This window comes from Rhagoletis zephyria, unplaced genomic scaffold (assembly GCF_001687245.7).
Source record: "Rhagoletis zephyria isolate East Lansing unplaced genomic scaffold, Rhagoletis_zephyria_1.1 Rzeph_scaffold_03462, whole genome shotgun sequence".
Taxonomy (NCBI): domain Eukaryota; kingdom Metazoa; phylum Arthropoda; class Insecta; order Diptera; family Tephritidae; genus Rhagoletis; species Rhagoletis zephyria.
The window spans coordinates 22643-46947 of NW_016160545.1; the positions used below are offsets into that span (position 1 = coordinate 22643).

Here is a 24305-nt window from a genome sequence, read left to right on the forward strand (position 1 = left end):
TCTTTAGATTAAATTTTCGTATGCAGTTTTATAGGTTGGTAACAACGTATTAATGTGGTTCTGGATGCAAAAGTATGCGCATGTGGAGAAAGTTTCTGATCGCCATTCGCCAGGGATTGGCCAAAAACGATTATTTTGCATGCAGTTCAAATAGCTGAAAACTTTCGGTTTACACTAAGTATCCTCTGGTTAGCAACCGAACACCCGTTTGGAAATGAGCGAATGTTATTTAAAAGCTTAACACAATAAACTTATTTAATCTAGATACCTTGAAGTACGCAAAAACAAAATACTATGACATGTGAGACATTTTGTTGCGTACATAACAAATTCAGAATCCATAAAATCTGAAATAGCGTATCAATTTATTACTAAATTCTTATACTACAATTCTAGCTCTTAAATTTGTTTCAATTATCAACAAGCCTTAAGCAGGGCTCACACGATTTGTACATTTTGGCAGTCACAGAGTATTGTTGGTTAGAAATAATGAGTTCATGGTACACATCTTTACAAATTTACGAATTGTGTGATCCCTGCTTTAGAAAAAGTACTCTAACAAAGTATGTTGATAACTATTTTTTGTTTTAAAACGCATTTGAATTATAAAAATTACATATTTAAGTAAAGTACACCATTCCGATTATCCCCACTGCTAGCCACCGCTGCTTAAAAAAATGTAGCGAACTGTTCTATAGCCAAAGATATCTACATTAATAAAAATCGGCGGATATTTTGCGCTTTTTGTAAATTTAAATTTTCAAGAAAACGTGTACGGCGTATGAGTAACCCTCCTTTCTGGTCATATCTATACATACATATGTACCCAGTCGGAAAGGTAGTAATGCATTACATGCGTGATAAATAATATAATGTATTTCTTATGCGTTCTCGATAATATTACTGCTAATTATGTAATCAGCATTGTAATGTAAAAAGTTCCAAAATTTCACATTAAAACACATTCATTTCTCGATACTAGGTAATGCAAAATTGAATGCCCCACTTTTATTAGGACATCGCCCCATTTTCGAATGTGAAACTACCCTTTACTGATTATTTTTTCGATTACTATACATTACTTTTTCCCACTGGGTACATATGTATTTATGTAGTATAGAGGGGAATCTTGAAATCTACCGAACGGATTTGGACGAGATTTTCTATAATATATGCTGTATCTACAGGAGAGTGACCTTTGGTATTTAGAAGTTCTATAGGGTTGCCACCTGTTCGTTGGATTACAAAAAATTAGGTGCCAAATGAAACGGATTGACCTCTAGATAAGCATTAATGTTTTATTTTTTGAGTAGAGTTTCCAACTGTTAAAAAAATTACTATTTTCAATCTTAATAAACGAAGGTATCAATTCTGCACCGTCCCTGTTAAGGTCTTTTCAGACTTAGCCTCTAGATGTTCAATAATGCATTATTTTTTCGAGTAGGGTTTCCAAACGCTTTAAAATTATAAGATATTCACCGTTTGTTGGATAACAAAATGACATGCCAAATGAAAGGGCATAGCCTGCCTTACATAGTATAAATACGGTGACCATCCGTCATGTATTATACGGGACAGTCCTCTTTTTTAACCCATTGTCCTGGTAATTTATTTATCTTATACGGGACGCCAAATGTTCTGTATTTCTTTTAATGTCCCGTATTCGATGTTCCGACGCCTTAACAGCTCATTATAATGGCTTGCCTATTTTATGTTTCCAACAGGGTATGATGTATTTTGAAACGAATTTCCGTCATCCCTTGTCAATTTTGGTTTGGAGACAAACCGGTTTCGGCGTTGTGCCATCTTCAGTGTCATTTTTCGTTCGTTTATTATGAAAGTAAATCTCTTTTCCTAACAAAAACCATATAATACCAAATTTCCAACTTTGTGCAAAAAACTATAAAATTAATTCTGCAATGTTTCGCAAAATTTCAAACTCTTAAATTAGAATCTTTAGAAAAAAAATGGTTGGCAGTTTTGTAACTCACTAAAATTGAATATAGCAAAGTGCGAGTGGAAAGTGCTGCGCATTTGCTTCTCTTTCAAAAAAAAAGGTCGAACATACTTACTTTGTATGAAAAAAATTTCAATTTCCAATTAATCGAATAATTGAGTTATTTACTTTATGATTAATTAAAATTTTGAATAATCAATTAATCGCACAGCCCTAGTACATACATATATGTATATATTGTATTTATGTACATAGATATATGTGTGTAGATTTTTTGCAACAAAAATATATTTCATCAACAATTCCAACAATTAAAAATTTAACGAACACAGCTTCTACCAAGGCAATTTTTTTCCATCATATTGATAAAATCCACCATTATTTGAACCATTAAATTTGAACAGCGTTTCGATTATTTTGCTTGAGCTTGTATCCACGTCGAGAGGTGCATTGGATCCGCCCATATCAGTACGTACCCATCCAGGATGTAAACATACGCAAAGAATTTTGTTTTGGAAAAGATCTATGCTCATTGACTTGGTCGCAGCATTCAAAGCAGCCTATTTAAAAAAGACAAAATAATTGTAAATTATAAAATTGAAATATGTAAATAGATATTGCGTTTTAATAAAACCTTCGAAGTACGATATGCGTACATGGCACCGTCTGTGTTAGCCTCGATCGAGCCAAGAATGGAACTCATATTGATAATAGCAGCCCGTTTGACACCCATTTCCTGCTCTCCATTTGTCGCCGCCGCCGCCGCTTGTTTTAGTAGAGGAAGGCAAGCCTTGGTGTAATTAAATAGTAATTAACATTACGTAAATTCATAGATACACATGTGTATGTTTAAAAATGAACCTAAACAGATGATCGAAAAGATTTACGCAGCTTATATTAAATGTACTATGCTCATAAATGGAGGGTCATCATTTAATAAAAATATCATGGCCTGATTATATAAAATAAAACTAAAAAGTTCAAAATAAAATAATGTAAAAAAAATATATATTTTTTTAACAAGCTGTTATCGTTAAAGTTACTAAAAGCCAAATAGTGAAAATACGCCTCATGATACATGCCATATGTACATATGTATGGATGTACATTAGACCCCAGCCAGCAAAATCATCGTAAACAAGCTCGTAACTGGATATTTTCTCGAAGAAAAACCGGATTAAAAATCGTTTATGATAGCCGTTTACGACTCTTTTTCGAGCACTTTTTCGCTTTAAATTGTGCATCGCCTACGAACAGTCGTAAACGGATCGAAAAAGCATTCGTATGCGAATATTTTTACGTCCGTTTTTTAATTGTAAACGAGTCTCGTAAACGATTAATTTACGTTAAAAAAGCGTTTTTTACACTGCTTTATCTACTGTTTTTGAATGCTAAAAATAAAGGCAATTAATTAATTCAAATTATTGTAGTTCTTTTATTGAATGGAATTATAATTAATAAATATTTATAGTTTCGGATCAAAGTATTGGCACAGAGAATTTTTCGCAATGTATGCAAAGTTTTTTACTTGAATTTCTTTTCGCACATTTTTTTTTAAATAATAGTTAGCATGAAGACCTACTTTCAAATCAGATTTTTGAGAAAAATTCTAAGTATGCAATTTTATATCCCATTATATTTTAGTATAACATAGTGCAAGCTTGAAGTTGCCAGAAAACCGCGTTGATTTTTGGCAATTTTTTCACGCAGTTTCTTCCATGCAAATTATGTGCGACATTTTTTTTGTTTTTGTATGGAAGAAACTGCGTATAAAAAATTACCAAAAAAACAAAAAAGAGGTTTTCTATCTATTCAAGCGCGCACTTTATTATACTAAAATTAAATGGGCTATAAAACTGCCAACTTTGAATTTTTCTAAAAAATCTGATTTGAAAGTAGAACTTCATACAAACTATATTTTTATAAAAAACACTTAGAGAAGAAATCAGAATAAAAAACTTTGCATTCATGGCGAAAAATTCTCTGTGCCAATATTTTTTCCCGGCACTGTATATGTGAAGATATTTTCAGATAAATAAATATTAACAAACTATCTATTAACAAATTAACAATTAAATAAGATGGGTTTAATATATATTATAAAGTAGCTGAATTTATTTTTTATCTTTTTTTCCGATAGGCTGCAAATTTTTTTTGCCGGTCGTGTGCATATTGGAAGTGCTTCTTTGCAACGGAAATAAAAACTTCTTCGTCGGAGTTAAATTTTTGACGAAAAGCACCTAAGAAAATAAAGTGAAAGATTAAACTCCATTGGAAATCGGAAAATTTAATTAAGTAAAAAGTGGTAAAAAATATTAATATCCGTACTTCTTATTGCCGCAGTCGTTGCCAAACCAATAGCTCTGCTTTTGGTACCAGTTCCCTTCCACGAGAAAAGTCCTGCTACCTCATCTATAATAATTTTCCACCAGCACGTTCTTAAATATTTATCTACATTTAAAATATTTAAATCCTTTAGTGTTGCTCCGCGCAGCCTGTGAAAGAATTGCAAAACTCGTTAAATTAATTTGTATTTTTGAATTACATATGTAGTAGCTACTTACAAGAAGTTTAATTATAAAAGAAAGTGGTAGATCGTCCTTTGCATTTGCACCAGTCTGCCAGTAAATTACATACTTATTAATTTTCTTAAATTGAATATTTAACAAACTACTTACTTTTAAAATATTGTGATTGAAGAAAAATTGTCAACAAAACTAAAATTTTTTCTTGTGCTGACAAATTACTACAAGCCTCTTTCTATTATATTTTTTTTGTTTTATTGTTTACGAGCTTTTCTATAACTTTTTGGCGATACGAGAATCCCTCGTAAAACATAATGTTCGTAAAATGTACGTTTTCTTGCTGGCTGGGACTGCATCATCAAAAAAGTTGCGGTTTTTCCGCCGGGAATACTAAATTTATTACATTTGAAAACTGCCACCATTATTAAGATTTACGTGAGCTGTACCGATTTGAAAATACTTTCAAAAATGTAGTTTTTTATGAATAAACATAGTTTTTCAGAGCCTGAGTTCAAGCCCAGTTTTTTCTAATAGTGGTTGCCCCTCTGTTGGTAATAGTAAACCTCCGAGTGTATTCTGTCATGGAAACAGCTTCTCATTAAAATGCAATCGCCGTTCGGAGTCGGCGTAAAACTGTCCTTTACTTTGTGTGACAAAATCACGCACGCCGCATATTGGAGGATAATAAGATAAGATAATTAAGTTTAAAAGAGAGAACCGTTTTTAATTAGGACTCTCTCCTATAAAATTTAGCCAACCCCACCTACGAGGTTTTGCATTTTCTTGAAGCGCGGTTTTGTACTTTAAACGACGATATATAGAAGTATTGCATACATATTTTGGTGCCTTTTCAAGTATAAAATCAAGTATAAAATCCACTGAGAAACGGAAGAAAACGGCATCCCTATGATTTCAACTTATGCCAAGCATTTCAAAAACAAGCAATTCTGAACAAAAAACTGTTTTTCCATAAAGATGTTTGAATGGAAGCATTACAAATATGAAAAAATAGCAATCCACAAGGCTTTATTGCAGTAGGTCCTTTTTAAAGCACATTTAACAAAAAAATAAGCTTCTAGTTTCGAACCTAGCACAAAATAAAATTGTTTTATTTGTTGTTTACAAAAAAAAAACATTGCCATGTACCATGGTGGAATAATGACAAGGTGTTGTCAGTAGCGACGTGTTTGTTGTAATTTTTACAAGATCGGCATCCCAGCAAACACAATCTCTAACGTTAGAGAAATTTGGATTTCTACATTAGGTAACTAGGGTAATTCTCTAATCGTTCTCGAGTCGATGACAAAGTTAGAGAACTACATTAGAATTCGATTCGAGAACGATTAGAGAATGAACGCAAATTCAAATGAATGTAAATAAGCAATATTCCAAATGAATGAATCATAAATTATTTTAAAGTTCAATTAATTCATTATTATTTTATTGCGAATACATTTAAAACAAATTTTACAACAAAAGTTCTTTATTTATTAAAGCAGCTTCAAATTCACATTCGAATCTCATTAGAACTCGATTAGAGAATTAATATTATCTCGAGTCGAGAACTATGTCCCATTTTTGTTGAGATCGCTATGATTCTCGATAGTTTTTCGAATCGTTCTCTAACGTTTGAGATTGGAGAATGTGGCTAGTTCTCCAATCATTCTGTAATCGATAACTAACCTCAATGTTTGCTGGGATGCTTATTTTCAGTGCTTCCGATCTTAATTTTTATACTACTATTCGTTGGGAAATAGTATCTAAAATACTCCATTTTAGTATTTCGTTTTATAGCGATTTTTAAAGAACTTGGTGTTTTCAGAACGATATTAATATTTAAAATTGCTGGATTTGTATTATTTTTGTCCTCAAAATATAAAATATAAAAGATATTGTGGTTATCAAATAATACGCACACAAAAATCGTATGGAAAGTCGATTTTTTTATATTAAATATCTTTTGCTGCATTGTCATAATATCGAGCCAAATGGACTACTGATACACTAGAATAGAGCGGCAGCACGGTTAGATTACGATTTCGCTTATTCGCTTATCTATTTAAAAAATCATATACAGTCTTATAGGAAATTTCTTTATTTTACGGCCTTTACTTTTTCATAACTTACAATATATGTCCAAGCTGTGTGGAGCTAACGATACAAACATATATTCAGGCTTATAAGCTTGTAACTATACATTTTCCTACATTTAACTTGAAATAGTATGCACAAACGGATTAAAAGTAATAAATAATTAGTACCTTTTCTACTACTTTAAAATGCGTGACCGGAATAGACCTGCCGAAAAAGTGAGGTTAAGTTACTGACAACACCTTGTTATTATGCGCGTTCCTTATCTCCCAGAAATAGTCAGAAAAAGTCCGAAGTAGTCAGATTTAGTCCAAAAAGCGTTCCTTAACTCGGAAATGACAGCAAAAATGAGAGAGCAACAGTCAGNGAGAGCNACTCTCATCAGTCCGAAGTAGTCAGATTTAGTCAGAAGAATTTTTTCTGGCAAAATCCTGAAAAGTGTCAAACTCAACTGAATTTAAATTAACGGAAATTAAAGAATACGCAAAAAGTGAGAATAATCTAAAAAGTAAAAGAAATGAATTGAAATTGGAAGGAGGCAAAAAATAATTGATATAGCAAGTGTTTATTGTGCTTGTGCTTGTGTGAATGTGTTTTGTACATACATTTCTGTTCTTATTTGACGTTAGTTTTGTTGTTGCCATTCTTTGGACTAAAAATTTGGTTTTTTGCGTTCCTTTACTTTTCCTGTTACTCTCTTTTAGTGAGCGCATTTTGCTTACGCTCTGGCATTTTGACACTTTTCAGATTTTAGTCCAAAAAGATAAGGAATGAACCTATTATTACACCATGGCCATGCACGGTGCAGCGAACAGAGGTGGCGCCGTCAGTGGTACCGCTACTTTGGTTTTGCCGATTTTGACAGTTGTGGTAACTTGTAAACACACCTTTGTTTACAAATCAGCGAAAGAGAAATTTAATTATATGTGAAAAATCTGTTTAAATTGTGTTAATTTGCAATTTGTGAGTGATTTTTGAGTTGAAGACTGCGTAAAAACTAATACAATGAAGAGCTGTGTGTTAAATTGCGACAACCGTCAAGATGCAAGAAGCGTAGATGCAAGAGTAGCGCTGGGACGAATCGCTGCATTTTGTGTACATAGGGCACGGCAAAGCCGTTCCCGAAATGTTTCTCTATTATTATATAAACAGCATTTCCTCACAATGATTTTGTTTCTGCTCCACGCAGCCTCCATTAGCTAGTTCACTTATCAGTCCCGCAGAGACGCTGCCGCAGTCTTAAGCTCGGAACACTTTGACGACTGCAACTTCACGACGTAACGACAGCGACATCATTTTGTCGACAAATGTCGCCTTGAAGCCAGCTTCTTAAACATTTTGAAGACCTCAGCGACATAGCAAATAGCTGATTTTAAAGTTTTACATTTTGGTATATTTATTTCACAAATTGTGTATTTTTATTTAAGTAAATAAGAAAAACATGAACAATCAAGAATATGTGATTAATTTTGCGACAATTTAATTTTGCAGCACTACATCTACTCATTGTCGCCGGCAAAATTAGAAATAGATTTAATTTGGCGACGTCGACAATTGCAGTCCTGCAGCCAAGATGTCGTGCTGTCGTCAAAATAATTGTGTCCGTAAGAACGTGTGTATTTAAAATTTGACAGATGCTGCTTGTCGCTTGCTGTCGTCAAAGTGTTCCGAGCTTAAATTGCAAAGCAATGGAGTGCACTAAAACGTTTGCTGAAGCAGCCTCAATTGCAAGGCAATGGAGTGCACTAAAGTGTTACCTATTCTCTAATAGATCAGGTGAAAAATGCAATATTTTCGCGTTTAGCAAAATTAAAACACGTTTTTCGCTGTAAAGTGAACTGTTTTGGAAGTTTTAACTCGTTCTTTTCGCTACATTCTTTGTTTACTTGTGGTACACAAATGTCAACGCCCAGGACGGCGCAATCTTGTATTCTATCATTCTTGATGGCCATGTACTATATAAGTCAAAATTGTTAAATATATGTATATCGCTTTCATTCATTTCTTCATAGAGTTGGTGCTTCTTTTATAGGAAAATTCATACGGCTTATGAACAGATTCATACCATGTAAATGCACCATTAGTGTCTACATACCTTTGACAACATTATAGGCACAACAGTATTGGTTTGTAAAGTCTGCATCAGATCCTCTAGTTTTATTGTGGTTATCCGAGTAGATTTGGGAGCAACGCCAGCATTGTTGAACAGTACATTAAGTCCGTTTTCCTTAACAACCTCACCGATACGACTTACCAAATTTGCATAGCTTTCAAAGTTATTCAAGTCTGAAAAATAAGCTCATACATACAAAATTTTTAAACTTGTGTGTAATAAATTAACATATCCGCGGACTTTTAATTAATTCCTCTGATATACTTTGTTAATAAGCTTTATGTACATATATCATAAAATTCAATCATAGACAAAAGATCCTGAAGATACCTTCAGATTACAACATCAACAATTTAAAAATATCACAGCCCTATAAAATTTTCGTTTTATTTAAATCTTGCCTTGGGGTTAAAAAAAAGTTAGTAATATTTTCACGAAAGATATGTATATGTATGTATGTATATACATATATATTAAATATTTTACGTTAGTTGATAGAAAGTAAATTGTCAAATCAAAAGTCCTCAAATATGTAATTAAATGTAATTAAGTATTACCAATCTCCAAAATGTGTATAGATGGATTTCGATTCGCTAAATCCTTTAATTCCTAGAATAAATTGTTATTATAATTTTGATATATACATATGTATGTACATATAAAAATACAAGTAATTTTTAGCAAAAAAAAAACCGACTTAAAAAAAATATATATATATCTATATATTTCATGATCCAATGATCGGATCTAAACCAAATTCGTATGGGACAACCTCTGAGACACTACCTTTCCGTTGAATTATTGAAATCGGTTGACGTGGTGCAAAGTTATGCGGTACCATACATAAAAAAAAAAATAATAAAAATATTCCGACGAACTGATAACCTCCTCCTTTTTTGGAAGTCGGTTAAAAAAAGGGTTGAATTCATAATGAATTCCTAAAATGCAAAAACAAAAAACATTTTAGTTAAAATGGTATTTTAATCCACTTTGAAGTAAAATGGCCCCATAATACTTGGGTGATCAGCACGGTTGCCGTTTTGGTCCAAATTTGTCCAATGGGTCAAAGCACGCTTCAAAAAATATCGCGGTTTCTTGCTAATTTCAATTACTCGGTGACCAATATTAAAATAAATTAAAAATATGGAAAGGTAGCAAAACTTTAATCATAGCATTTAGCACATGAAAATAATATGCGATTTCAATCGAAAGGATATTAATTATCTTGAAATTATTACACCACATAAAGTTCGGCTGACTTCCAAAACGTCAATTGCATTGCATACCTACAAAGTTTAATGTTCCAAAATGTTCGTTTGGTTTTGATTACCATTTGTGTTTTAAAAATGGAAAATTCCGAAATGGTGTATATACAAACAGTTTGAATACCGCAACAGAACAGTATCCAAACATTGCATTGGTACATTTTGGAAGTCAGTCTTCTTTCTGATACTGATGTATCAATTTTGTCCCTACTCGACCAATTTCCTGCATTGGTAAATGATGCAGAAATAATTGAATTTCAATTTCGCAAATTGAGGCTGAGTGAAGATAACATCAAAAACTGTACCAATATAGAACGTTTTTGGGATCAAGTGGGTTCGATTAAAAATGGCTTTGGGTGAAGCGGCCTTTGGAGAATTGTGTGATTTANCAAGTGGGTTCGATTAAAAATAGCTTTGGGTGAAGTGGCCTTTGGAGAATTGTGTGATTTAGTTCATAACATTTTTAGTCTGCCTCACAGTTCCGCAGCAGCTGAGCGCAAATTTTTTGATTTAGCATTAATAAAAACGAAATATATATATTCACAACCATGTTGCTTTGTTTCAGTTTGAACATAACAAAAAATTGTTGTTTTTAATGAGACATGGTACAATAATTACAGGTATTGTCTTCCCAGAGAGTTTTGCTTCACATCGAAATTCGTGCTCCCTTATTTTAATTTTGACGCAGTTCAATGTTGATTCTTTTACTTTTATTTGGCTTTGCTTTCTGTTTTCGCTCAATTTAATTTTTATAATTAGGCGAGCAGTTAAGCCGGAAGCCAAGGTTGAGATTATACATGTCCGGTCAATGAAGTTAGCATCGGCGGAAGAGCGAGATGCGAAACGACGGCGGAAGTTTCAGCGTAANATAAATTAAAAATATGGAAAGGTAGCAAAACTTTAATCATAGCATTTAGCACATGAAAATAATATGCGATTTCAATCGAAAGGATATTAATTATCTTGAAATTATTACACCACATAAAGTTCGGCTGACTTCCAAAACGTCAATTGCATTGCATACCTACAAAGTTTAATGTTCCAAAATGTTCGTTTGGTTTTGATTACCATTTGTGTTTTAAAAATGGAAAATTCCGAAATGGTGTATATACAAACAGTTTGAATACCGCAACAGAACAGTATCCAAACATTGCATTGGTACATTTTGGAAGTCAGTCTTCTTTCTGATACTGATGTATCAATTTTGTCCCTACTCGACCAATTTCCTGCATTGGTAAATGATGCAGAAATAATTGAATTTCAATTTCGCAAATTGAGGCTGAGTGAAGATAACTTCAAAAACTGTACCAATATAGAACGTTTTTGGGATCAAGTGGGTTCGATTAAAAATGGCTTTGGGTGAAGCGGCCTTTGGAGAATTGTGTGATTTAGTTCATAACATTTTTAGTCTGCCTCACAGTTCCGCAGCAGCTGAGCGCAAATTTTTTGATTTAGCATTAATAAAAACGAAATATATATATTCACAACCATGTTGCTTTGTTTCAGTTTGAACATAACAAAAAATTGTTGTTTTTAATGAGACATGGTACAATAATTACAGGTATTGTCTTCCCAGAGAGTTTTGCTTCACATCGAAATTCGTGCTCCCTTATTTTAATTTTGACGCAGTTCAATGTTGATTCTTTTACTTTTATTTGGCTTTGCTTTCTGTTTTCGCTCAATTTAATTTTTATAATTAGGCGAGCAGTTAAGCCGGAAGCCAAGGTTGAGATTATACATGTCCGGTCAATGAAGTTAGCATCGGCGGAAGAGCGAGATGCGAAACGACGGCGGAAGTTTCAGCGTAAGGATCCGGATGTAGCAAGATGTGCTAAAGGCAGTGCAGCACGAAGGCGGGAGGCTGGGTGTCATGGACAAATGATGCGGCATAGATCTGGCGAAAAGGATAGAGCTGGGATACTATCGATAGTACCGCCACTCGATAGTTTTCGAAACGATAGTTGAAAACATCGATAGTATCGATAGTAGTTACTATCGTCGTGAAAGGTATTGAATTGAAACGCTCAATTGCTTGAAAATTAAATAATTAATAAATTTATAAAATTATAAAATTTTAAATATAAATAATATATAAAAATAAATTACAAGTCAGCGAGCGACAAGTAAAGTTAGTTACAAGTCAGCACGCTACAAGTAAATTGAGTTGCGAATAAGCAAGTTTAATTGTGTTTACCAGTTTTGTAAAGCGTTGTAATTGCTTTAACGAGTATTGTAAAGTGATTTTACTGTATTAGCGAGTATTGTAAATAGTAGGCTACACGTAAAGTTGAATAGGTTACAAAACTGCATACCCAAAAATTTCATAAAAAGTAATAAAGGTTGATAAACTGAAAAATGTATGAAAATGTCATTTTATTAAGCTCTTTAAACCTACTTTATTTTTCATGAATAAGGCCTTTAAACTTAAATTTATTTGGTTTATGTTATGCAACAGACTTCACGAAATTTCAGTTTATTTTAATTGATGGACAAAATTGAACGATAGTGGTCCATATAAGCAAAGAAAATTGGGTTGCCAGTGGAAGAAAAAATTTAAAAAGTGTGTTTTTTAAAAAGTATTCGATACTACGAGTACTTTGCAAAGTATTGAGTAAAATCACCAAATAAGGTGTCGAGTATTAAAGTACTAATTTGAATACCCTCAGTATGGATGCTTACTCAATATCGATAGTAGCCAACATTTACCCATACAACTTTCTTCGTGCACCCTGCGTGAGGTGAACGCAAAATCGCCTTGTGCGAACACCATTTAAGCGACTGCAATACGGCTGTTTGTCAAAAGCATACGATTTCGAACTCGCGTAAATGTACATTTGGTAAATGCGATAGCATGATCGCTCTTCGAAAATACATGTTCGAAAGTGCTAAATGTTGCATTTTAGGTCGGTGTTATGCAGAAATTTTGTTTGGCAAACTGTGTGCAATTGTTGTTGCAGCAAACTCGGAGAGAGCGAGTTTGGCGACTCTCACAGCAAACTAATTTTGTTTGTTTGTTTTGTTTCAAACTGCAGCAAATTCGGTGTTGTCATATACAAAAATTTTTAGACTATTGTTGCTATACACAAAAATTGCCGTGATACCGAAAGCCAGAGCATCCACCCTTTCGCTGACGTCACATTATTATTTTTGAGCACTAGTGTTGAATACTAAATATTCATATTGTACCTATTTGACGAAAAGTTGTACCTAAACGTAGATATACGTACCCAAATAGTAAACATGTATTCTTACCCGCCGTCTTCACGTGCTGGAAAATCTCGCTTGCGTGACGACGCATGCGAGAAACCGCACGTGTAGACCGCAAAAAGCACGAAGCATGCTTTTTCTCGCATACTGAGCGGTATGCAAGCTCTCGCTTACTTTCAACCGTCATTTTTGTTGTTTGACAACTATGTTGTCATTTCGTAGAATTCTTCAGAGTAGCAACATCGTTTATTTTGGAGGCAAATACAAATTTAGAGGCAACCATTTTTCATTTGAAAATAGTATATATCTCTTTTTGCAGATTTTCTAATTTTCTCAAACTTTTAAGCGCCTGCAGGGCTTGAACCCTCTCGTTTGGCGACATTTTACAAATGAAAAAGTGTGCTGTCAAATGCCCAGTCAACAAAACTCTATCTCGCTTGCGATAGAAAAAAGCAGAACGCAAGCGAGATTTTCAAGCATGTGAAGACGGCCGGTTATGTGCATACATTTTTGGTAGTTGGTGGCATGAACCAAAAATACAAGATCACGTAAGCACGCGACGTTGTATTTGTAACTGGTTTTGAGAAAAAAGTTTGCGAAAGCGGGTTCGTCAGCTGAGCGTTTGTTTACATCACAAGCACCACTATTTTACACTTTTATTCAAGTAAAGAGGAGTTAATTCAACATGACAACACATTTTAAAGCATTTTGTTGCATCATTTTACCTAAATTGTGCGTTTAAAGTGGCTGACAATAATTGTGGCTAATTTTGGTTTTCGTTGTTTTCTTTGCTTTGTTTACTTTTCGCTCGTTTTCCAGTGAAACAAGATGGCGTAGAACCCGCTAAAAAAGTCGACTTTTTTCACTCTCTTGTTCTCACGCGATCTTGTGTCTTTCGTTCATGAGTTGGTGGACTACATCTTCCTTTGTACCATAACAACTTTTCTACTTAAATTAAACAATATTTTACTAGGTTCCAAATGTACCTAAAATAATGTGCTTGTACCGAATGCACGTTCAAATACAAGGGCTGAAGAGTAGGTACAATTCAGGCTAGTTTTACATCATTATTTCGCACCACTTGTTCGCTTCTTCTTCTTTTTCTTCAAAATTATTCTTTACACTCTCATTCTCAAAATAATGTGACGTCACACCCAGTTGCTCTCAGCTCTATTGGCGAAATCTTGTAATAGTTGCATTCCAGGTGCTCACGATATTCACGATTTGCAGGTTTTTTTTGGCAGGAAAGCGTTCCATGTGCCAAAAAACCTGCAAGTCAAACCACTTGTGTGAGAGTAACTTGCTCTCTTTCTCAGTCAGAAGTTGCAGGTTTTAGTCCGAAGTTTTTCTTCCTGCAATTCATGAAAAGTGTCAAACGATAGGCAGGGTTGCATTTGTAAACAAAAACATAACCTTAAGAGCCACGGAGACAATCAAATAAATATGTCAAGCTTTGCATATGTATGAGATTGACCCGCAAACGTTCAAACAAACTCGTCAGTTAAACAAACAATTTATTTTTCTTGTCCGCGCACTTGCTCACCACGACGATCAGAAGGCAAGTGCGCTTGTTTTTTGTCAAGCATAACGCGAAACGGTTGATAAAGATATTTGATCGTCTCCATGGCACTTTACATTAAAAAAAATCGAAGTATTTACAGGAAAAGTGGTTTTTCGCGTTGCAGGTGACCCTTAATGTTTCGCTCGCGCTCCTTTCTTTCAAGAGAGTAATTTTGTTATTTGACAGTTTTACAGGTTTTTACACGAATTTATCTGGAACGCAACTATTCTATCATTCTTGTAAAAGTATAACCTGGCATCGTAAGGGGCAAGGCGAATTTATACAAGGTGGTGTTACTGAAATCAGCTGATTTTACACCACCTTGTATAAATTCGCCTTGGTAAGGGGTCTGCAGTGACACCCTGCCAATTTTTTACGCGCTGTCTGTTACTACGTTTATACGCACGTATTATTTGTAAATAACAACTTGCAAAATGGTAAACTTTGGCGTATAAACACTGAGTTAATTTCTTATTTGCAAATAGCTAAATCACACAAATAAGTATTGATTAGTGCTACTATTTGCAAATAAACGCAAGACGCCGCTATTCTTAGACTTTTTTTTTCTTTTTCGATGGTCATCTTATTGCCTCTTTATAATCAAGACGTTGCCATTTTTAATTTTATTTTCTTTTTCATATTCATGTCATATTCCTGCCTTCTTATAATCAGCCAATATTAAAAAAGAATTTTTAGAATCGAATAAACAGTGAGTTAAGTATTTGCAAATTAATTTTATTTGCCAATAGCTTACGTATGTATAAACGTAGTATGTGTTGTAATTGAAAAAAAGCGATTATGATTGCCTCTTTTCCGCTCCCGGCAGCACTCTTCAATATATTAGGTGATTTGTCTTAGTCTGGGAACTCTACTGAATGGAATGTGGAATATTGGAAAATAATTAAACCACAAAAAATATGCATAAAAGCGAAGTGAAATTGGAAGTTGAATTTACTTCTTTCTGAATTTTTGAAGTGCTTGTGTGGAAAAGTCTATCGGTTTGATTTATTCAGCGATCTTTTTTTTTACTGTGCTCGCAATAAATTTAAGCAATTTTGAAAATCTGTGGATATTTGGTTGGCGTATTCTTTCTAATTTTGAACCTCATTGAAGTGCAACAAAAAAATACTCAGATCATGGCGCCAATTAACAGTATGTGTTCCGGTCAATATAATATTTAATACTTTTCGAATGGAGTAGTTACGCTAGTTATTCTTACCGCAGCTTTATCCACATTGCGGCATGTTGCAAAGATATGATGTGGGGGTTTTGATGACTTCACCAGCGCTTTTACAAGCCCTAAACCTAGCCCCCGATTGCATCCCGTAATAAGTATAGAATTCATTAGAAAGCTTCTGCTCAGCTAGGCACACTTATATTATATGTATGAATAACTGGTTTTACAATTGCGCAACTATGGTTGCGATTAGATTCAAAAGATGATTAATGAAATTCCACAATAGTACACAGATTATAAAGATTTTATTGTGGCAGCAGTTCGTGCCTTTTAAATTACTACGAAGTGTTATTTCTCTCGTATTTACTAAACCTTTTCGGGTTTCGGTGAATGTTTTTATTTCCAGGTTATTGCAATTTCGTTCTTTCCAGGCCGCTTTCCATGAATGTCAGTAAAATGTCAAATCATTGGTTTATTGTAATATGATTTTTTTTATATTTTGTTTTTTTTGTTAAGTGGTACGAGTGCATTCATGTGTAATTACCTAAGTTTAATATAGAATAGATAGTATGTCAATTTTAACGCTTTACAACGCAAAAGTTATATTAACAATCGCCCGTCCTTCTTCGCCATTTAAAAATTGTGTGATGTGTCTGAGGTCTTGCTCAGGCCAAATATTGAGAAGTATGGTCACAAGCGTGTCAGCTATTAAACAACGTAAGAGAATTGTAAGATTTTATTGTAATCAATTACATGGCGTGTTAGCTAGAGCCCTAAAGTTTGAGTAATACACGGTGGTCGCATGAGACGATTTTACAGGCAACTCTTAGTTGAAAGCAACAATCGCCGGTATCGGTAGGAACCGCCTTTCAACTAATCGCTTCCAATGACGTTGGGGCAGCCAACTTTTGTTTCATCCAATCGCCTCTAAAATTTGCCTGGAAATTGCCTCATGCGAACACCGTAATACAGTAAAGTCTAGAAGCAAAATAAGTTTGGTATGTGCAATCAATACTGCCGTGTCATCCCACGTATTTCACAACTGTACAATCTTAGATAGCAACAATCTCACTGTGCGGATATGAGCACTACCTTGGTATACATATGTACATATATACATAAATGACAGTTATTCTCTCGTCTGTTCACAAATATTTATAGTTTATTATGTGTTATTAAGCACGTATTGGGTAAGAATTTATCATGACAATTATCTACAACCTGATAATTTGTTAAGGTTAATACTCTTGAGATTTCCATAGGAAGAAATGAAAGGTATTTTAACGATGAAAATTGGTGTTAGAAAGTTTTTATTTTTAAATATTCATAGTTTTGCAAGCTATACTTTTTTAATATGAGTCAACCCGATTTCTTATCTCCTTCTAATTTGTACATTATTATTCTAAAATTGAATGGGCTATAAAACTGCATACCAGAAATTTAAAAAAAAAATACATAGGTATATTAATCAGAGCAAAAGTTTTTAATTTTGATGAACATTCGCTAAATTTTCTTTAATTTGGTATACAGATCGAAACCTTGATTTATACGGTTTTGCCTATAGCATGAGCCATAATTTTGTATAAACATTACAAAAAAATTATAACTTGCAAAATATTGTGAATATTAAAAAAAATTAGCATGTAGCAGATATAATGGAGTCAGTGGATGTGTACTTTGTAAATATTTGCATACCCAGGTGTATATTATTTGTTTTTGTTATTTTTTGGCCTTATAACAATTATATTCAACAATTTATATTGATCTCGAGGCCGTTTTTTAAATGAAAATTTATTGTGGAAAAGTAACAATAATTTGAAAAAATGGTAGAAGTGATAGCTATTTCGGAAATCACCTCATTTCCTCATCAGACTTGTTTCAGTAGGATTCGAACCGACGATCCCACTGACTCAGCCAGTTGCCTATGCACCGTGCTAAGTACGCCTTGTAAATTATCGTTTGTTTATTTCCTTTATTTTCATTTTTGTTATGCCAACACAATCAAGCGCAGCTATTCCGCTGCAATTCACTTGATCATGTGGTTGTGGGTCAGTGGGATCGTCGGTTCGAATCCTACTGAAAGAAGTCTGATGAGGAAATGTGGTGATTTCCGAAATAGCTATCTAAATTTTCATTTAAAAAACGGCCTCGAGCTCAATATAAATTGTTGAATATAATTGTTATAAGGCCAAAAAATAACAAAAGCAAATAACTTAAGGACGGGCACACCTAAAAGTTAAGCATTCTAAAAATAGAATTATTAGCACAAACCAACAATACCAACAACCACATGATCAAGTGAATTGCAGCGGAATAGCTGCGCTTGATTGTGTTGGCATAACAAAAATGAAAATAGTGGAAATAAGCAAACGATAATTTACAAGGCGTACTTAGCACGGTGCATAGGCAACTGGCTGAGTCAGTGGGATCGTCGGTTCGAATCCTACTGAAAGAAGTCTGATGAGGAAATGTGGTGATTTCCGAAATAGCTATCACTTCTACCATTTTTTCAAATTATTGTTGCTTTTCCACAATAAATTTTCATTTTAAAAACGGCCTCGAGCTCAATATAAATTGTTGAATACAGGTGTATATTATTTATATAATACTTATTTACAGATGACTACGACTATGATTTAGTTGTTATTGGTGGCGGATCAGGTGGTCTTGCCTGTGCTAAAGAGGCGGTGGCTTTGGGGGCAAGAGTGGCCTGTTTGGATTATGTTAAACCTTCTCCCGCTGGATCTAAGTGGGGTCTTGGTGGTACATGTGTGAATGTTGGTTGCATTCCAAAAAAGCTGATGCATCAAGCTGCTCATTTAGGCGAAGCTGTGCATGTACGTAACTATTTATCTATTAGTTATTTTAAAAAATCTGACTATATGCTTACTTACAGGAATCTATTGCGTACGGCTGGCAAATTCCTGAGCCTGAAAAAATAAAACCAGATTGGGGTAAATTAGTTCAAGCCGTGCAAAATCACATAAAATCTGTAAATTGGGTGACACGTGTGGATTTACGAGATAAGTGAGTATAAATTAGTAGATAAGGGTTGAATATCTCTCTAAAAATTCCCTGCAAATCTCTGTTATTTATATAAAAAAAAAATTACAGAAAAGTAGAGTATATAAATGGATTGGGCTACTTTAAAGACCCGCACACAGTTGTAGCTAAGATGAAAAATGGAACTGAACGGTCCTTAACTGCACAAAATATTTTAATTGCTGTTGGTGGGCGGCCGAAATATTCCGAAATTCCGGGTGCAGTAGAGTACGGCATAACAAGTGATGATATTTTCAGTTTGGACCGGGAGCCGGGCAAAACCCTAATAGTTGGGGCTGGTTGTAAGTCTGCTTTAAAGATATGCTAAATGTGTAAATACAGCGTGGCGACGAATAACTGTTACCCCAGTTTTTTTTGAGAAATTAAAGGGTCCTTTATAGATTTAGCGAAAAAAGTATTTTATTTTTAATTTTCCACAGATTTTACTTTAGTTGTATTAATTAGTTATTAAATTTTAATCCTTATTTACATTTACCAGCAGTTTAAACTTTGAGAGAAAAGTTCATTTGGCACGCAAGTCTTTTTCAGGTGTATTTTTTCTTAGGCTTTGTATAAAAAAAATACAAAAAAAGAAAAAACTGTATAAGGCTGGTCGAATGAATGGCCGTCCTAGTCACCAATTCCGAGTCTATTCGATTTTTGAGTATGAGGCCTTATGTTGGACAAAAGGGGGAGTATAAGGGACTAAAAATGAAGAAAATTACCTTATGGTTACAGAAGATATGGATTAAATTAACCGACGAAGGCATGCGTGCCAAATGAACTTTTCTCTCAAAGTTTACACTGCTGGCAAATGTAAATAAGGGTTAAAATTTAAAAACTAATTAATACAACTGAAGTAAAATGTGTGGAAAATTAACAATAAAATACTTTTTTCGCAAAATCTATAAAGGACCCTTTTATTTCTCAAAAAAATCTGGGTAACAGTTATTCGTCGCCACGCTGTACATATGTAGGTATATATATATATAAATTCTAACTTTGTATATACAATATTTTTCAGACATTGGATTAGAGTGTGCGGGTTTCCTTAAAGGCCTAGGCTACGATGCTACAGTAATGGTCCGTTCTGTTGTGCTAAGGGAATTTGATCAACAAATGGCGGGCATTATAAGAGATTCAATGGTAGAGCGAGGAGTTAAATTTTTGTTCACCACCCTTCCGAAATCTGTTGAAAAACAAAATGATGGCCGTCTGCTAGTAAAATGGGCAAACACAAAAAGTGGAGAGGAAGGATTCGATACATTTGACACAGTGCTTTTTGCAGTTGGTCGCAAAGGTTTAACTGACGATCTAAACTTGCATGCAGCTGGAGTGGAAACTAAGGGTGATAAAATTATCGCAGACGACGCAGAACAAACTAACGTTCCGCATATTTATGCGGTGGGGGATATATTGCACGGTAAATTAGAACTAACTCCTGTCGCCATTCATGCTGGTCGTTTGTTAGCTCGTCGTCTCTTTTCGGACTCAACAAAATTGATGGACTACGCCAATGTCGCTACAACTGTATTCACTCCGCTGGAATATGCTTGCGTAGGATTGTCAGAAGATGCAGCTTTAGAAAAGTTTGGCGAAGACAATATTGAGGTGTTTCATGGTTTCTACAAGCCAACGGAATTTTTCATACCCCAAAAAAGCGTTCGGTATTGCTATCTTAAAGCTGTCGCTCAAAGAAGTGGTGACCAAAAAGTACTTGGGTTGCATTACGTTGGCCCAGTAGCCGGAGAAGTTATGCAGGGCTTTGCTGCTGCTGTAAAGTAAGATTTTTAACTATTGTAATGCATCTACATGCATTTTTATATGAAACTACATTTTCAGGTCTGGCCTCACAATGAAAATTCTCTTAAATACGGTTGGTATCCATCCAACCACCGCCGAGGAGTTCACCCGGCTATCTATCACAAAACGCTCTGGTTTGGATCCCACACCTGCTACATGTTGCAGTTAAGCGGAATATTATATATATTAGATACGTATACCTGGGAAAAATGAAGATTGCACACTGTGTTGCGTTCTTAAGAAGAAACGATAAATAAATTGGAATATTAGAAATATATGTGTCTAATGTTATTTTAAATGGTTTGGTCCACCGCTGGGAATACTATGCAAGATGACTGCTTGAGTCAATTCAAAAGGCCAACTGAATCATTCATACTCGAATTGATTGAAGAGTTTGGCTTTTAAATTGATCCTTATTTTATTGGATATAAACAATGCGAAAACTAATAGAGTGGATATAAATGACGAGTGTTTTAGAATATGTTGTTTGTTTCCACCCTGTGGCTGATTTTGTTTTAGATTTCCTTTCTCATTACAGTAGGACGAGATCACAAATGAAATTAATTAACCACTTCCCTGTCCTCATACAATGCACTTTGTTAATGCCCCACGTCCACAGGTTTTTTGCTCTAATATGCTGAAGAACGTCACACACAATTGTACACAAAAATGAGTCACATGTGACTCATGAACTTATTTCAACACGCTCTCGTGAGTCACATATGACTCATTGGACAGGGAAGTTGTTAAGACTACCCCCGTTAGTATATTTTCAAATATTTTTGTAGTTTCGGCATTTTTAGTTCCCGTTCATTACATTTTAATATACATACTGTTACTTCCAAAATTCAGGGTATCGCTCTTTTTTGTTAATATTCGCAACGCTTTACATGCTAAAATCTTTTTGTCAATTTTGTATTAAAATATGGCTTATATTTTAGCTAACACATTTAAATCTATGAATGAAACAGTGTACGAAAATTAAGAAAAATCTGTAAAGTTTCAGCAAAATCGCGAACTATTTAATACGAATTTCTAAATAGAATTCAGATATGCAGTTTTATAGGCCATTAAATTTTATTATAATAATGTTCATTTTTCAAATGTCTAAAAATTTGCGTTGATATTTGAGAATTTTTGTTCGCATTTTTTTTTTCATAAAAAAAATCTCAAACTTTTTTATATGAAAAAATGCGTAGGATTTAGGAATTAGTATTAGATGTTTTGAATATTTGTTTCTCTTTGAAAGTTGACATCTCCAACTTGATTAGTTTTTCGAATCACGATCGCCAATGCAATTCGCGAAATTAGGAAGAGTAAATATACAGCTGAATTTTCCATGTTACGAACGTTTTTTTTGGGGAACTTTCACAAAACAAAAAAAGAAATAAATCCCATGGGCGTTATGGGTGTACGCAGTTTAATACCAAGATCGTAGCATTATTTAAGCACATGAATACTTAAACAATAACTTTATAAAAATATCAATAAAGCAATGTTATGTAATTTTTACAAGAATTCCATTCTTTAAAGTCATTGATTATACATATTTATACATACATACAGTTTTGGACATATCGCACACTAAATCAAAACACGGCACAACTAAAAATTTTTCAAAATTTATTTTTTTCCATAAAACAGTTCACAGACCGTATACCCAAAGTCCGCCAAAATTTCTTCTTCATCATTATCTTCTTTAACTGGAAAAATACTACTAAAACTTTATGGTTTTGATTGCGGCTATTGCGCAGCATCAACAGCTTTTTGCCTCTCCTGAACATTTAGGATTTTTTTAGTTGTGACGGTTAGTCCCTCAATCGTTGTCGTCAAGCTCCACTAACGGCAGCCCTAGGAAGCGTGCAGCCTCGACGGGGCCTGTCCATAGGGACAGGGGCGTTAGCGTGGTGGGGGTTAGAGGGCATACGAAGAGATGCTGTGAGTCATGGGGCGACTCTCCGCATGTCGGGCATTCGTTGAGAATATCTTCGTTTAATTTGCTCAGGTATGAGTTCAACCTACTGTAGTAACCAGAGCACAGTTGAGCTATTGTGGTCCGAGTCTCCCGAGGCAGACGAAGTTCTGTCTCGTCCACGTCTGGTGGTTATGTGCCCAAAACGGCATTCACAGGTCGGGAGTCTACATAACTCGAGCCTGCCTCTCTGTGAATGCCGTTCAAGGCCTGTCGGGTCCAGAGGTTGTTTGATGAACCTCTGGACTTCGTCCGTCAGTTCGTTGAGATGCCTCCTGGCGTGCCTGGGTGAAGGCTCTTCTGCAAGGAGTTGCCGGTTTCGATGGCCACATCTGTGGCTCCCAACCAAGAACTGCCTGTAGAGCATTATGTTATGCTCCTTAACAGGGAGCATGTGGGCCTCCTCGTGCAGGTGGCGTTGCGGCGACATCTAGAGGCATTCTGTCGCTGTCCTAAGTGCCGTGTTCTGGCAAGTCTGCAGCTTCATCCACTGCGTCCTTCTAGTCCCCGGTGACCACACGGGCGCAGCATAATTCAGAACCGGCCGGCCAATTGCCTTGTACGTTGCCAGCAACGTTTCTTTGTGTTTGCCACAGGTGCTGCCGGCTAGCGACTTCCGTCGGGACCAATGGCTTTGGAGGCTTTCGCCTCCCGATGGCTACCCTTACCTCACCGCTGGTGAAAACCAGAGGCGCACTTGGTTTTGGCAGTTTGTGCAGCCTTCTGGTCACTCGACGTTTGGCTTTATCCACCGGAGGATGCAAGTTAAACTACCGGCTAAAATAGCTCGCGCATCGCTCCCGGTCCGACGAAGCGTGTTCACCAAAGTCCATTTCAACTCTTTCAACCTCGAGGCGAAGTTGCAGGTCTTCAGATGCTCTTCCCATTTCTTCCGCTTATGTAGGTTCACAAGTTGCCGAATCTCCGAGTTCAGATCCCTAATACGGGGATTTCCGGGATCGGCCTGATGAAGGTTGTAGCGCTCATCGGCTAGGGCAGCCGCTTCTGCAGGAAAATTCGGACGAGGGTCCGAGATACATTCCGCTGGGATGAAGCGAGCTGAAGCAGCAGTGAAAACCCTGCGGAATTTACGTTCACCTACGTGAAAGTCGGTTGGTATGGGTAGAGCAGCGAAGGCGCTTTCAGTAACATCCGCGAAGAAGGTCCTTGTTTTATGTTTTCTCGTTTATATTCAATGAAAGGAAAATTTTCTATGTCCAAAAAAGCTCCGAAAATTCGATAAGGCCAAAATAGTTCGAAATCTTTTAATAAAGATCGAATCCCTCAGATTCGTATGGAGTTTTGCTTTGCCTTAAACGGGCAAAATGTTGTACTCAAAGTTTTGCGAAAATACGAAATACTTGAAGAAAATGGCTATAAGAAGTTTTTTCCTCTCCTGTACANTGTCCAAAAAAGCTCCGAAAATTCGATAAGGCCAAAATAGTTCGAAATCTTTTAATAAAGATCGAATCCCTCAGATTCGTATGGAGTTTTGCTTTGCCTTAAACGGGCAAAATGTTGTACTCAAAGTTTTGCGAAAATACGAAATACTTGAAGAAAATGGCTATAAGAAGTTTTTTCCTCTCCTGTAC

General features: G+C 35.1%; 2 protein-coding genes across 6 annotated transcripts; one reads left to right on the forward strand and one right to left on the reverse strand.

Annotated features, from left to right (window-relative positions):
• Positions 1-2152: 2152 nt before the first annotated feature.
• Positions 2153-16269, reverse strand: sni (SDR family oxidoreductase sniffer). The gene is made up of 5 exons (XM_017623977.1): positions 15939-16269; positions 9244-9295; positions 8669-8859; positions 2592-2747; positions 2153-2517 (listed from the first exon to the last, which is right to left on the reverse strand). Exons 1-5 carry the CDS (start codon positions 16062-16064, stop codon positions 2293-2295), a joined length of 750 nt encoding a protein of 249 aa, XP_017479466.1. The 5' UTR covers positions 16065-16269; the 3' UTR covers positions 2153-2292.
• On the forward strand, positions 15625-21018 carry Trxr1 (Thioredoxin reductase 1). 5 transcript variants are annotated; one of them, XM_017623974.1, is made up of 6 exons: positions 15625-15871; positions 18516-18733; positions 18793-18923; positions 19011-19240; positions 19963-20719; positions 20781-21018. In XM_017623974.1, exons 1-6 carry the CDS (start codon positions 15856-15858, stop codon positions 20908-20910), a joined length of 1482 nt encoding a protein of 493 aa, XP_017479463.1. In that variant the 5' UTR covers positions 15625-15855; the 3' UTR covers positions 20911-21018. The 5 variants fall into 5 exon arrangements, with proteins under 5 accessions (XP_017479463.1, XP_017479461.1, XP_017479464.1 ...); XM_017623972.1 differs by lacking the exon at positions 15625-15871 and adding an exon at positions 16144-16343; XM_017623975.1 differs by lacking the exon at positions 15625-15871 and adding an exon at positions 16400-16432.
• Positions 21019-24305: the final 3287 nt, after the last annotated feature.